We start from the raw sequence: 13,400 nt of genomic DNA on the forward strand, positions 1-13,400 counted from the left end.
CGCTATATAAATGCACCATTTACCATTTATTTACCATTTAATAATAATCAAAATCTATGTAACTAGTAACAAAAGATTTCAAATAAATGTAGTGGAGTAAAAATACAATATTTTACTCTGAGATGTAGTGGAGTAGAAGTAAAAGTATTGAAAATTGGAAACACTCAAGTAAAGTACAAATACCTCAAAATTGTACTTAAGTACAGTACTTAAGTGAATGTACTTAGTTACTTTCCACCACTGATTTGATTATTTATAATTAATTTTATTCTCATAGAACAGTATTAAATAGCTGAAATGAATATCAAATATCTAAACATTGAATCGAGCACCTTGAAATCGGTCTGGGGTGTTCACAAAAGCCTGCGTAAATGACCAAACGTTTTTTTTTACCAGCGGCTTGAAAAGCGCTGGTACAGTATATGAAAACCCATGAAAAGATCGACATGCTAGTCTGATGAGAATTCTGATTGGCTGCCTCGTCTCTACACAACCAGACACTTTTAACGACACAGATATTTGAAAGTTAAATGGATGTGTTGATTTACATTTCATAGCACAATTCTGGAGATAAGGCCGCTGGTAATTAACTGATAATTGATCAGTTCTTGTTTTTAAGTGAAATATCCACATGGCTGAATGGAGTGTTCCTGAGACCAGTTCACATGTTAATTTGCATAATATTTTTACCTATTGCATTGCCAAAAAGACAAATGCTTATTGGATACACTTGCTTTCGGTTGGAAATGAGTGTATATAAATTTAGCTTGAATTGATTTCAATTTGACCGTTATAGCTTCACACGTTTACACTTTCAACATTGAACCTTTCATTAACAGAATTTTTGTGTGTGTTTGTGTGTACCAAATTTGAAATGATTTGATTGGCCAGCTTTGTGTGTTTATGTACCGAATATGAGATGATTTGATTGGCTCAAAGTGAATAAAATCACACTTGTGTGAAGTGAGCAGTGCCTTTTATCATGATGATGTCTGATGATCACAAAGTTATTATATGTCTATATAGGTCATATAGGTGATATGCTGAAAAAAGAATAAGGATGGCAATGTTGCCAATGTTTTCTTGTTCGTATTAGACAACAGATCAGATCAGAATCATCTGCTGGAACTAACTTCCTGTTCCTCTACTTGGGTCAACTTGAAGAGTCTTCCTCCTCACTTGTTCTGGCACCTCAGTGTCCCTGCAGCCCTGTGTCCTCTTTTGACCCTACCTACCTTTTACATTGATGAAAACCTTAATGGCACCGGTGGAGTCGGCGGAGACAAGAACCTCTGTGTGGTCTGTTGTCTTTAGGGTCCCTGGCGTAACAGTTTCAGAGTCTTCAGAGTATGTACTCTTAGATTCTGCTTCCTGTGGGACAATGAGGCCGGGGTGTGGTGCGAAGATGGCAGAGGTGACCACTATATTGTGAGCTTTAATCCCTTCCCAGAAGTCATTGCGGTCGCGTCGCACAGAGGTGAGTTTCCTCGAGTTGTGGTAAGTGCTCCAGATGTACACGTATTTGTCCTCGGAGCCACTGACAATTAACGAGTAGTCATGGCTAAAGCTGGCTTTGATCTGGCGGGAGCTACTGTTGGCGTATCCCTTGTACTTCATCAACAGGGACATGTCCCGCAGGTCGTACAAGCGAATGCGCGAGTCGTTTGACGTCACCAGAATCTTATTCTCCCCCACGAGAGGCTCTATTCCAGTGATTTTAGGGCCAGTGATTTTACGGCCAACCACCAAGTTAATCTGAGTGTGGTATTTGAGGTTCTCAGAGTCATAAAAGATGCAGCGGCCGCCGTAGGTGCCGACGATGGCATACTTCCCGGTTTCACAGAAGTTGGCGGCGGTGATGTACTGTGACTTCTTGGAGGCCTGCACTTCGTTCCACAGCTCCACCTTCTTGTCTATGATGTTCCAGAGACGCAGCTTCCCGTCCATAGAGCCACTGAGGAAGAGGCTTTGCTCCCTGGGATGGAAGGCAATGCCTGTGACCACGTCCTTGTGAGGGAAGCACCACTGACAATCTCTCCTGGATATGTGCCACAGTCGAACTGTCTTATCCATGGAGGAGGAGAGCAGGAGATAGTCCTTTGACCAGGAGAGGTCCAGGATGGCGGATGTGTGACCTTTGTACTCGCAGAAGGGGGCTTGGCAGAAGGGGGCATTCCTGTCCTCCATGTCGGGGTCTTCTGGCGTACAGGCTGCAATTTCCGAGTCCGATTTAGATAAGCATGAACTTTTCTGAGAGGGCGAAGGTGACACACAATCTTCAGTGTTGTTCTTCGTCCTCATATTGTTGAAATGGTCAAAGGCAGTCTTCAGGACCCAGATGCGCACCACTTTGTCATGGCCGGCTGTCGCCAACAGCCTCCCACATAGAGAAAACTTCATAGCCCACACAGCCCCCATGTGCTCCCCACTAAGGTCCTGGACGACCTTGATCTGATCAAATTTGAAAGGACCCTCGAAGCTGTGCGATGCCTTGAACTTGGCTGGCCCGACGTATGGCTTATCCTCATCCTCCTGGTCGGGATGGAACACTTCGTGAACACTCTTCACCTTACTGACGGCCTTCTCTCCATACTTCTCAGCCAGCTGCTTGGCCCCCTTCACAGACCTCCCCAGGAACTCCTTCAGTTGGGCTGTATTAGCCAGGTGCTTAGCGCTGGTCACTGACTTCTCCATAAACATCTTCAGCTGAGTTTTTTTCGGTTTGAGCATTCCTCCATCTGTGTCTGTCACTGAAACTACCGCCGAATCGTCGTCATCTAATCGCTGTTGTTCTTGTTCTTCATTGTCTCCTGACTGGGAATCATCGTGAACACGTTTCACCTTATTGACAGACTTCAGTTCATACTCCTCAGCCAGATGCTTGCCCCCCTTCACAGACCTCCCCACGGACTTATCATCATCATCTGATTGTTGTTGTTCCTCTTCATGTTCTTCATGTTCTTCCTGTTCTACTTCTTGTTCTTGGGTTGATTGGGCTGCACCATCATGGAAACTCTTCACCTTGTTGATAGCCATCTCTCTATACTTCTCAGTCAGATGCTTGGCCTTGTTCACAGACGTCCCTATAAACGTCCTCACTGTTGTTGTTTTCTGTTTGAGTTTCCCTCCATCTGTGTCTGTCAGTGGAGATTCTACCTTGTGATCATAATCATCACCTGATTGTTGTTGTTCTCGATCTTCTCGATCTTCTCGATCTTCTCGATCTTCTCGGTCTTCTTGATCTTCTTGATCTTCTTGATCTTCTTGATCCTGGCGACTGCGACTTCTAGGAGCGTAAGGAGGAGGAGGGCAACTATAGTCTTCTTGATCTTCTTGATCTTCTTGATCCTGATATTGTTCTGGTTCTTCTTGGGTTGATTGGGTTGCGTCATTGCGGAAACTCTTCATCTTGTTGATGGCCTTCTCTCCATACTTCTCAGTCAGATGCTTGGCCTTCTTCACAGACGTTCCTATGAACTTCCTCACCGTTGTTTTCTGTTTGAGTTTCCCTCTATCTGTGTCTGTCAGTGGATCCACCACCTTGTGATCATCATCATCATCATCATCATCTGTATGTTTCTGTTCTTCTTGCTCTTCTTCATGTTCGTCTTGATCTTTTTGATCACCTTGATATTGTTCTTGGGGTGATTGGTCACGGAAACCCTTCACCTTGTTGATGGCCTTCTCTCCATACTTCTCGGTCAGATGCTTGGCCTTCTTCACAGACTTTCCTATGAACTTCTTCATCTGGGTTGTTTTCTGTTTCAGTTTTCCTCCGTCCGTGTCTGTAACCGGAGATTCCACCTTGCCATCATCATCCCCTGACTGTTGTTGTTGAGATTGTTGGAGTCGCTGCGATTGGACTGCATCACTGCGAACACCCTTCACCATAGTGATGACCTTATCTCCACACTTCTCGGCCAGATGCTTGGCGCCCTTCACAGACTTCACCACGGTCTTCTTCAACTGCTGTTTCAGTTTACTTGTCTGTGATGTCTGTGATGTCTGTGATGCCTTATCGTCGTCTGACAGGTATACGCTATTGGTGCTGTATTCCCTGGTCCTCTTCATGATGTGCAGGGTCAGTGGGTGGATTCCTGAAGGGAGATTCTCCACTGCCTGGATCAGGGGAATCTCCTCTCCGGTGTCCAGATTCTTGATCATCTCATTTGACAGAATCTCTTCGTCTGTCGGCTCTCTGTCAGGGCTGGATGAGCATGGACGAGGTCGGCCTGGGGCGTCAGTCCCACTGGGAAAGGACACTTGCTCCCCATTCTCTCCCTGTGTTGTCACCACCTTCTTGTCTCTGCTGGTGGCACTGGTGAGATCCAGGGAGTGCAGGAGATCCTCTATACTGGTGGGGGGCAGCAGACCAGATGGTTCCAGTGATTCGACACCAGCGTCTCTAGGCACGGTCTCTTCTTTCCTCCTCATCAGTGGTCCCACTGATGAGACGTTCTGTTATTTTGTGTTCTGGAAATAGTTTTGAATCGACTTTGCTGGAGCTACTGTGTATTTCGATCAATCGGTTCGGCCACATTATCTTTGCCAATAATGAGGCAGGAAGCGGTGGCTGCAATTATGCTGGGTTTTGTTTGGCCGATATGATGTGTTTCCCACAATACCCATATAAGGGAGATCGACTTTCGCAAAATTGCAATAATGCGATATAAAATCTAGCATCATCAGTGACATCAGCAAGGTTTATACTGCCCACAGCCGCACACCAGATTATTCTCCAGATATGGGCATGTTCTCATACCCAGACCCAGAGATGTAGAGAGGTTTGGTGTTGAGTAGAGCATATGAGCGGCACATATTGCGAGCGTAGTGGGGAGCGGAGCGGCGGAATTTTGAATTGAGCGTGGAGCGGGTGTTAAAATAGGTCAGAACGGCTTCGGAGCGAGTACTGCTTGCTGCTCCGTTCTAGGCCTTGCACCACATGTTTGAGCATGCCCGGTCGCATGGACAGGCAGGCACAGAGACACGTGCTGCATGTTTGCTGCGTGTTTTGGACATGCAGCAATATACTTAAATTACTACTATTTATTTTTTGGGTGCTGAGCGGATGGGTCTGAGCGGAGCGAGCGGTGCGCTGCTTTCCCCCGCTCCATGCCACTCACATGCTCTGGTGTTGAGGGAAAAAAGAGAGGACCTTCATTTAATGTTTTTATTTCATTTTTATTTCTCACATATTAGTGTATCACAGACAGTAGGCCTACTGTACAATTATCAGAAAAGAATAATTCATTTATAATACATTTGCCTGATACACCCATGGGAAAAAAGGAGCAGGAAGAAGAATAAATACTTACCTGACCCCTTTTCACTTAAAAGTATGTTCTCCATGATTGGCTCGTACAACCATTGACAAAACAAAACAAAACAAAACAAAACAAAACAAAACAAAACAAAACAAAACAAAACAAAACAAAACAAAACAAAACAATCAACAAGTTAATTGAACAATGACAAGCGCAAGAAAAAATGATACCTCTGATGTCAAATCATATCCTATTCGTCGTCTTCATATTGCCTAATTATTTTATTTTTAGAATGTTTTTTAAATTGGTAAATATTAGTACAACCCTTTAGGTCATCGCTTAGATGACACACACACACACACACACACGCACACGCACACACACACATGCACACACACCAGGTGTCACCAACATGTCCGTATGTGTCCGTGGCAAAGACTTCGCCATGTCTGTGGCTAATGTTAGATCTTATTTTGATCATAAGACCGAATGTCAAGTCTCCAGGTTTTCTTCAGAATATGTATGACACTTATTTACTACGACAATATGGCATATTAGGAGTCCACTAGTAGCTACTTGTGGTTCTCAAATGTGGTTATGGACCCCCATAACTACAAATCGATCCATTTTTTGGTCATTCCAGGGCTATGTCTTATAGGCCTAATATGTGTCTCTAATATTATTGTCAGCTCATTTTGTATGTCCGTGGCAAAAATGGAATTTGACAAAAATGTCCACCCACCACATTCCAGCATTTCGATGACCTTAGACACACACACAGCCTGGGGTCAGCTTGTCAGCTCAGCTGCTCAGCAAACACACAGAAACACACAGTCACCGTGACAGTAGTATTTATTTACAGCTTTACCTTTGTACTGAATCTCAAGGTTGTGCGTGCGTGCGTGTGTGTTTAGGTGGTAGTAGTGTGTGTGTGTGTGTGTGTGTGTGTGTGTGTGTGTGTGTGTGTGTGTGTGTGTGAGTGCGTGCGTGCGTGCGTGTGCGCACGTGTGTGTGTGTGTGTGAGTGTGTGTGTGTGTGTGTGTGCGCGGCTGCGCGCGCATGCATGCGTGCGTGCGTGCATGCGTGCGCGTGTGCATGTGCGTGCGTGCGTGCATGCGTGCGTGCCTGCCTGCATGCCTGCGTGTGTGTGTGTGTGTGTGTTTTCAGCGGGTCTGTGTATACGTGTTTGGGGCGGGCTGGTGTGTGTGTTTTGGTTGTGGGTATGAAAGCGGGTCAAAGGAGAAGGGACCAAAGTCTTGACAAATTAACTATTACGTAATAAGAATAATATTATTTAACAAAACCGTATAAAATGAACACAATATAATCAACTCAGAAACAGCATTTTCTATTTTGCCTTTAGTGAACGTGTTCTGCTGCTTTCACACTGGCAGACATAAAGATTCAAAGATACACATAGCATTATAGCTTTGTAGCTGCTTTCACTTTGGTAGCTAAAGTGGGGGTCGTGGCCCAGGGGCCCTTGGCTCTCAGGGGCCCTTCATGGAAATTGGACCGTGCGGTACTGGGTTTGAGGCCCTGAAAAGGGCTCCTGGGGCCCTTCATTGGCCATTGATTTTGTTCAATTTAGGTCACAAAGATGATAAACACACGGAAAAACACAAATGTTTTTGCGAGCACGCACGCTATAGGGGCCCCAAACCAATTTTCGTCCCAGGGGCCCTTGTGGGGGTTAATCCGTCCGTGGCTACAAACGTCGGATGTATCTTTGTAACTTCATGTTGCTGGCTTCCATCGAAAAAGAATGGTATGAAGCCTGTATCTTTGTACAGTAGCTTTCAGTGTGAACGAAGCATTACTGGTTGTCAGCCTAATTAGCCGCCAGGCATGGAAAGATCGAGTGATACATCACACAGACAGTGTTCATCAATGATTCAGCCAAGGATCATCACGGGCCCTGAGCCAGGAAGAACTCTGATTTATTTATAGATTACAAGCAGAGATAACCAAACAAGAGTCGTCTATACGGGGCCGGGGATGGAAGCCGGGCAGGGGAGGGCGATCTTTGTCAATGTGCTAGTGACTCCTACGAGCTGGGGTCGAGTGGTGCCTGTCAGTGGGGAATGTTTAGCGCAGGGGTCGGCAACCTTTTTGACATGAAGTGCCATGTTTTAATTTTCTTGATAGTTATTATTTCCAGGAAATTGTGCAACATGTGTCCCCTTTTATGTCAGAGGGTGTGGTTATCTGCTGCTAGTGGTGACCTCAGGATACTCCTGGTTGTCCAGAACAGGGCAGCATGGTTGGTCCTAGGCTAATATGAGCCACATGCATGCATTCCTGCCTCTCCATGGCCTACAGTAGAGAATAGGTTGTCTTTGTTTGTCTGTTGTCTCCACCAGGCCGAAGGCATGGGGAGAGAGTATGTTTTGCACTCCGTCTGTCCGTCCGTCCGTGTGTGTCCATCCGTCCATCTGTCAGTCCGTGGACAGCTAATCTCTGGCACCGTTGGCTTGATCACAGCCACACTCTGCACACACACTCCCTGGATGCCAGAGCTGAACCTCTGCCCCAATTTGTCCACATGGGCCTGTTATAGCACCACAAGGAGGCCGATTTCAGTACACATACAGATTTTGTCCAACCAGCACGCAAATTGGTACACAATATCTCTACAGCCATTAAACAAAACTGGTCTTTCAGATATTTCATACTGCATCCTGATTGGCTAAGATTGGCTTCCAAAGTTCGCAGGACTGATCCGTTTTGAACTAAATGCCGCAAATCGTGAACACATGGTGTGATTAGCGAGAAATCTTGCACGCACATTCCCACTAGGCCCAGGAAGAAATGCCACTTGATTTTTTTTACAATCAGCCTCATGGTGGCGCTATAACATATAACTGCCCCATTCCTGTTTTTACCTGCGTTTTAACTGCACCAATCAGTGTACAACTTTGTATGCACACTCCCTAGAGGCCAAGCTAAAACCTTTGCCCGGAATTTTCCACATCTGTTCTTTATAGCGCCACCAGGAGGCCAGTTAATGTAAAACACATTTTTGGATATTACTCCTTCAGATTGTATCCAATTTTCACACAAACTGGTACACATGTCGATCTCTACAGTCATGTGATCAAGACGGGTCTGTTTGATTTCTCATATTCCATCCTGATTGGCTAAGATTGGCTTCCAAAGTTTGTACAAAATGCAGCATCGGATTGCGGTGAAACTGTGCACTCATATTCCCACTAGCCCAGGAAGAAATGTCACTTGACATTTTTCAAGTCAGTCTCATGGTGGCGCTATAACAGGCTGAGTCGCATCTTTACATATAACTGCACCGATCTGTTGTTGTTTTTTGTTTTTTTGTTTTTTTTACAGAAGCGTTCATATCAAAAGTTGGTACAATACCGAAAGCTTCCTCCAGTAAACCTTCAGATACAGGTCCGCAGCTTTGTTCAGATAACCTTTCCCATGTTTCCAAATGTATCCAATAACTGTGACTGCTATAGACCCTTTTTTTTCTCCATTGCCAAATTGAAGGGTGCAATTTCATGTAGACCTATTTATGATGATTTGTTTATGCCTGGAATCTTGTTCTCTATAAAACCTTGTAATTATGACACACCATTCATTCATCTGAATATCCTCCCGGTATGGCTACTTGGTGAACCAGTATAGGGTACAACAGCAGTGGCCATACAGAAATGTGTGGGGGAGGAGGCATCACAAGTAAATTGGAAGAAAACAGGGATACAAAAAAAACCTAGCTACTCTAAATAAAATAAGAAAGGGAATGGGATTCTCACATTCTCTCGACTGCTTTGCAAGTTCATGAGACTTGCCCGTATCTATCAAACTAGGGAAACAGCGACACCTGGTGTCACATCATTTCCTAGGTAATGTTGGATCTGGGGACCAACTGGAGGTCCAAATTATAATGAATACCTAACTCTGAGAGTGTGCAAACAGAACCAAATGGACCCATAGATAACAGGGGTATATAACACAGAGGATTTCACATTGTAGATTGGGGGTCTCCGAGATAAAAAGTAATAATATGCCTAATTACCTCAAAATTACTGTAGGCCTATATCAAATGAGGGTCCCGTGGCCTAAGGCATCAAACTGCCGGTCCTTGAAAAAAAATAAAGGAGCTGAGGATCACTGAATTAAATGTATGTATGTATATATGTTTGGCCGAGTGCGGACCCTTAAAAGGAGAACCCCCCGCAGTCGAAGCCGTCAAAGTCGGAGTCCGCCTCAAAGTCGAAGCTGTCGAAGGGCGGCGAGTCGACGTCTTGGCTGCAGGCGTGGAAGGAGGTGCCCCCCGGGGGCAGTTCGGAGAAGCCTCCCACCCCTCCCATGCCGTGAGTGGGCATCTCTGCCGCCGCCCTGCTGGCCAGCGGAGAGGAGGGGGAGCAGGAGCCGAGGTAGGAGGAGGCGGCGGCTCCGCCCATCAGCAGACACACCGCCCGCACCGCCCGGGCGTCGCTGCTGTTACCGTGGCGGAGGCAGTCAGACATGCGACGAGGGCCAGGGCTCACCGACATGCTCCGCAGTGACCGCCTCGGCGTGCCGCCTGAAGGAACAGGGAACGTGATATTACAATTATGTTGGTCACTTGTGGGCAGTAGTGGAGAAAGTACTCAAATGTTTTACTGTTACAAGTAAATGTATTGGCATCAAAATACTGGCAACAAAAAGTAAAAGTATACTCATTCTGCAGAATGTATCATTAAAGTTTTCAAATGTATAATACTAATCTTTTGAGAATTGCAGATCTACAAGCTCACAATTGTGAAAGGACCACTTCAGCACTTTTCAACCTATCTTCATATAATTGGTCGCGACTCCTCGCTAATAGGCCTATCTCACAGCCCCCTTTCCACGCCCATTTCCGGTAGATAGTGGTGTCATTTAACATTAGGCATTTACACTTTTTTTCTCTGGAGAATCTAAGTACATTTCCTAATGTTAAAATGTCAAAGACCGATAATAATATGAAGAAAACACAATGGTATAACTAAAATAAGTAGAATAAACCTTACCTTTACAAAACGGTAGTTTGTGGCTTGTGAAAATACCTCTTTTAACATGGAAGCCTATGGACCGCAAAAAAAATAACACCACTAGCTCCAAAAGGGGGCGTGGAAAGGGGGCGGGGAAATGCTGTGAGATAGGCCTATTCATGATGGCACCATTTTTTTCTACTTGGTCTGTGTCTCATGTCATGGGAGGGCTGTGGGCAGTTCAGAAACCCGGCCACCTCTGACATCATCGATGGGGAATCCAAGCTAATAGGAACTGCAGGCTTTCAATTCCTGAAAAGTTGCAATGCGAAAATGTTAGCCGTCGTTCTCATGATAATACAAATCTAAAATATTCTTTAAAAACAATCTTGTATAAAATAAATCTGCCTAACGATGATGTCACTGGTGGACAGGTTTCTGAACCGCCCACAACCCTCCTATGAGACACAGACCAAGTAGAACAAAATTGTGGTATTTTATCATGAACATTAGTGAGGACCAATTATTGAAGATAGGTTGAAAAATGGTGAAGTGGTCATTGAAAAAAAGAAAAATAAATAATCTAGCGACCTGGTAGCACACATTGGAAAGGTGGAGATGAGTACACAGGGTAATGTGATGACTTAACCTCCTGAGCCTTGTCCTCCTCGGTCCCTCAAGGATCCTCCCAAGGATCCTCCCCTCATGGAGGGATGGGTGCTGTCGTTCACGCTGGTCCTGGGTGAGCCCGGGTCCTTGTCACTGGATGAGTCCCCGAGTGGCTCTCTGTCACTGGTACAAGGAGACACGATGCTCTGCTGTCTCTGAAGGGTCTCTCTGTCACTGATGCAGGGACTCATGAAGCTCTGCTGTCTCTGAAGGGTCTCCCTGTCACTGATGCAGGGACTCACGATGCTCTGCTGTCTCTGAAGGGTCTCTCTGTCACTGATGCAGGGACTTGTGATGCTCTGCTGCCTCTGAAGGGTCTCCCTGTCACTGATGCAGGGACTTGTGATGCTCTGCTGCCTCTGAAGGGTCTCCCTGTCACTGATGCAGGGACTCACGATGCTCTGCTGCCTCTGAAGGGTCTCTCTGTCACTGATGCAGGGACTTGTGATGCTCTGCTGCTGCCTCTGAAGGGTCTCCCTGTCACTGATGCAGGGACTCACGATGCTCTGCTGCCTCTGAAGGGTCTCTCTGTCACTGATGCAGGGACTCATGATGCTCTGCCGTCTCTGAAGGGTCGGCTGCAATGATGACATGGATGACACACCCTGCAGGACACAAACACATTTCTCCTCGTTCACTGTGTCACTTTGTTATATTGATGCTAATGATAATATCTCTGATTTATATAGGCTAGCACTTTTCTAGAGAGAAAACAAAAACAAAAAATAAATAATCAACTTTATTTGGGGACAGAAAGAAAAGGGCTACTTGTGGATGTGGTTGGGAGGAGTGAGCGCATTCCACAGGGATGGGGTAGCAACAGAAAAAGCCCCATGTATGTTCGGTGCTTGGTCCTTGGGACCACCGGGAGAACATTTATTTAACAGTTTTCTTTTTTCCTTTGGAGTACTTTAAAATAATATTTATAAAAAAGGTGAGGCAGCAGTTCTATCTTCTTAGGAAATTGATAAGTTTCAATGCTAGTAAACACACCCTGACCATGGTCTATAGGTTACTCACTGAGAGTGTTCTCACTTTTAACCTGGTATGGGAATCTCTCAGTTAAGAGATAAACAAGGAATGATTACATAGTAATAATGTGTCAGGTGAAACAGGCGCTGTCTCCGTTGTCCCCCTTTTTGTCTTTGTTTTCCCCCCATTATTATTATTATGATTTTAGTAACGTGTATGTTTGTTTCTCTGTTGCAACCTCGTGGCCCGTTGCGGTGCAGGCCGAAACTCTTCAGCTCAGAATGACCATTAACCATTTATTGCAAAGCTATTGCATTTAGTATGGCGGTGTGGCTCTGCTCATGTGATATCATATCATCTGATATCATATCACATTTGAAATCTCAGATTATCTGTGCACCGAGACACAGCTCTGATAACAACAACAAACCCCAGAGCAGAGCATAACATAAAGACATTACATCAACAACATAACTTTCAATGAATTCCATAATCACAGATACCCATAACAGAACTAGATACCACATAGTACACTCCATAAATCACGTTTATAATCACAGAATCACCCATTACAGAACAGTCAGCTAGCATGAAGACTGAGGACAGAGTAGTGACTGCTTACTGTAAAAAGAACACCTGATTGAATGTGGGCGTGAGTGAGTTAGCTGGCAGCGCATGAGAGTGAAGGGAGTTGACATGGAGAGAGAGACAGCGGATTTAAAGGAACAGATTACTGATAGAGAATGAAGGGGGGGGATTAAATTCATGTTCATTTCATGAACTTTCAGGTTTCACCTGACAAAAACAGTCACACCCAGGTAGTCAACCAGGCTAGTAAGATCATTGGAGACAAACAAATTAGCCATTGGGCCATGCCAATGCATTTTCTATAGTATTTTAATGCATTTTTGTGTAGTGTATGTAATGATGATTTTATTGTTGTTAAGATGATGGCCTTCCACACAGGAGACCCTGTCTCACCAAAAAAACATGAGAACAATGGGCGGCTGTTGATTCAAATGAATGACTGCATGACTCACCTCTCTGACTTTCCTCAGCAAATGCAACCACAGACTGAAAAGGAAAACATGGACAGTCATTGACCTTTCCAATAAACACATCTTATGCATGTGTATGTGTATGTGTATGTGTATGTGTATGTGTATGTGTATGTGTATGTGTATGTGTATGTGTATGTGTATGTGTATGTGTATGTGTATGTGTATGTGTATATGTATGTGTGTGAGCGAGCGCTCTCACGTGCAGTCGTCAGGGTTGTCGGTGAGCAGCAGTAGGAACTTGTATTGAGGCAGGATGAGGGCGAAGCAGCAGTCTCTCCTGCCCCCTGCTGGCAGCTTGGGGAGGTCCAGGATCTCTCTGCCCTCCACGATGGACTCACAGCCGCACTGCAGCGACACCACCTGGTCAGGAGGAGTAGCCGCGTCGCGGCACACCACCAGGCTGCCATCTAGGGTCAGGACCAGGTACTTCTCCTTCCACTGCTTGAACATGAACCCCC

At 45.2% G+C, this 13,400-nt stretch overlaps 2 protein-coding genes across 2 annotated transcripts in view; both read right to left on the minus strand.

Moving 5' to 3' along the window:
- Positions 1 to 1,227: 1,227 nt before the first annotated feature.
- Positions 1,228 to 4,434, minus strand: LOC306932007 (WD repeat-containing protein 44-like; the record flags this gene model as incomplete). The annotated part of the gene is made up of 3 exons (XM_079513712.1): positions 1,228 to 2,568; positions 3,670 to 3,825; positions 4,039 to 4,434. 3 exons carry the CDS (start codon positions 4,432 to 4,434, stop codon positions 1,228 to 1,230), a joined length of 1,893 nt encoding a protein of 630 aa, XP_079369838.1.
- Positions 4,435 to 6,361: 1,927 nt separating this feature from the next.
- Positions 6,362 to 13,400, minus strand: part of LOC306932331 (uncharacterized protein) — a 17,227-nt gene continuing 10,188 nt past the window's right edge. The window contains exons 2-5 of the mRNA XM_079514086.1: positions 13,142 to 13,400; positions 12,922 to 12,955; positions 10,890 to 11,514; positions 6,362 to 9,810 (exon numbers count right to left, since the gene is read on the minus strand). Coding sequence (XP_079370212.1) covers positions 9,443 to 9,810; positions 10,890 to 11,514; positions 12,922 to 12,955; positions 13,142 to 13,392 — 1,278 coding nt within the window. The 5' untranslated portion in view covers positions 13,393 to 13,400 and the 3' untranslated portion in view covers positions 6,362 to 9,442. The remainder of the gene's footprint in view (positions 9,811 to 10,889; positions 11,515 to 12,921; positions 12,956 to 13,141) is intronic.

Source organism: Electrona antarctica (genome assembly GCF_951216825.1).
Source record: "Electrona antarctica genome assembly, chromosome: 11".
In the NCBI taxonomy this organism is placed as follows: Eukaryota; Metazoa; Chordata; class Actinopteri; order Myctophiformes; family Myctophidae; genus Electrona; species Electrona antarctica.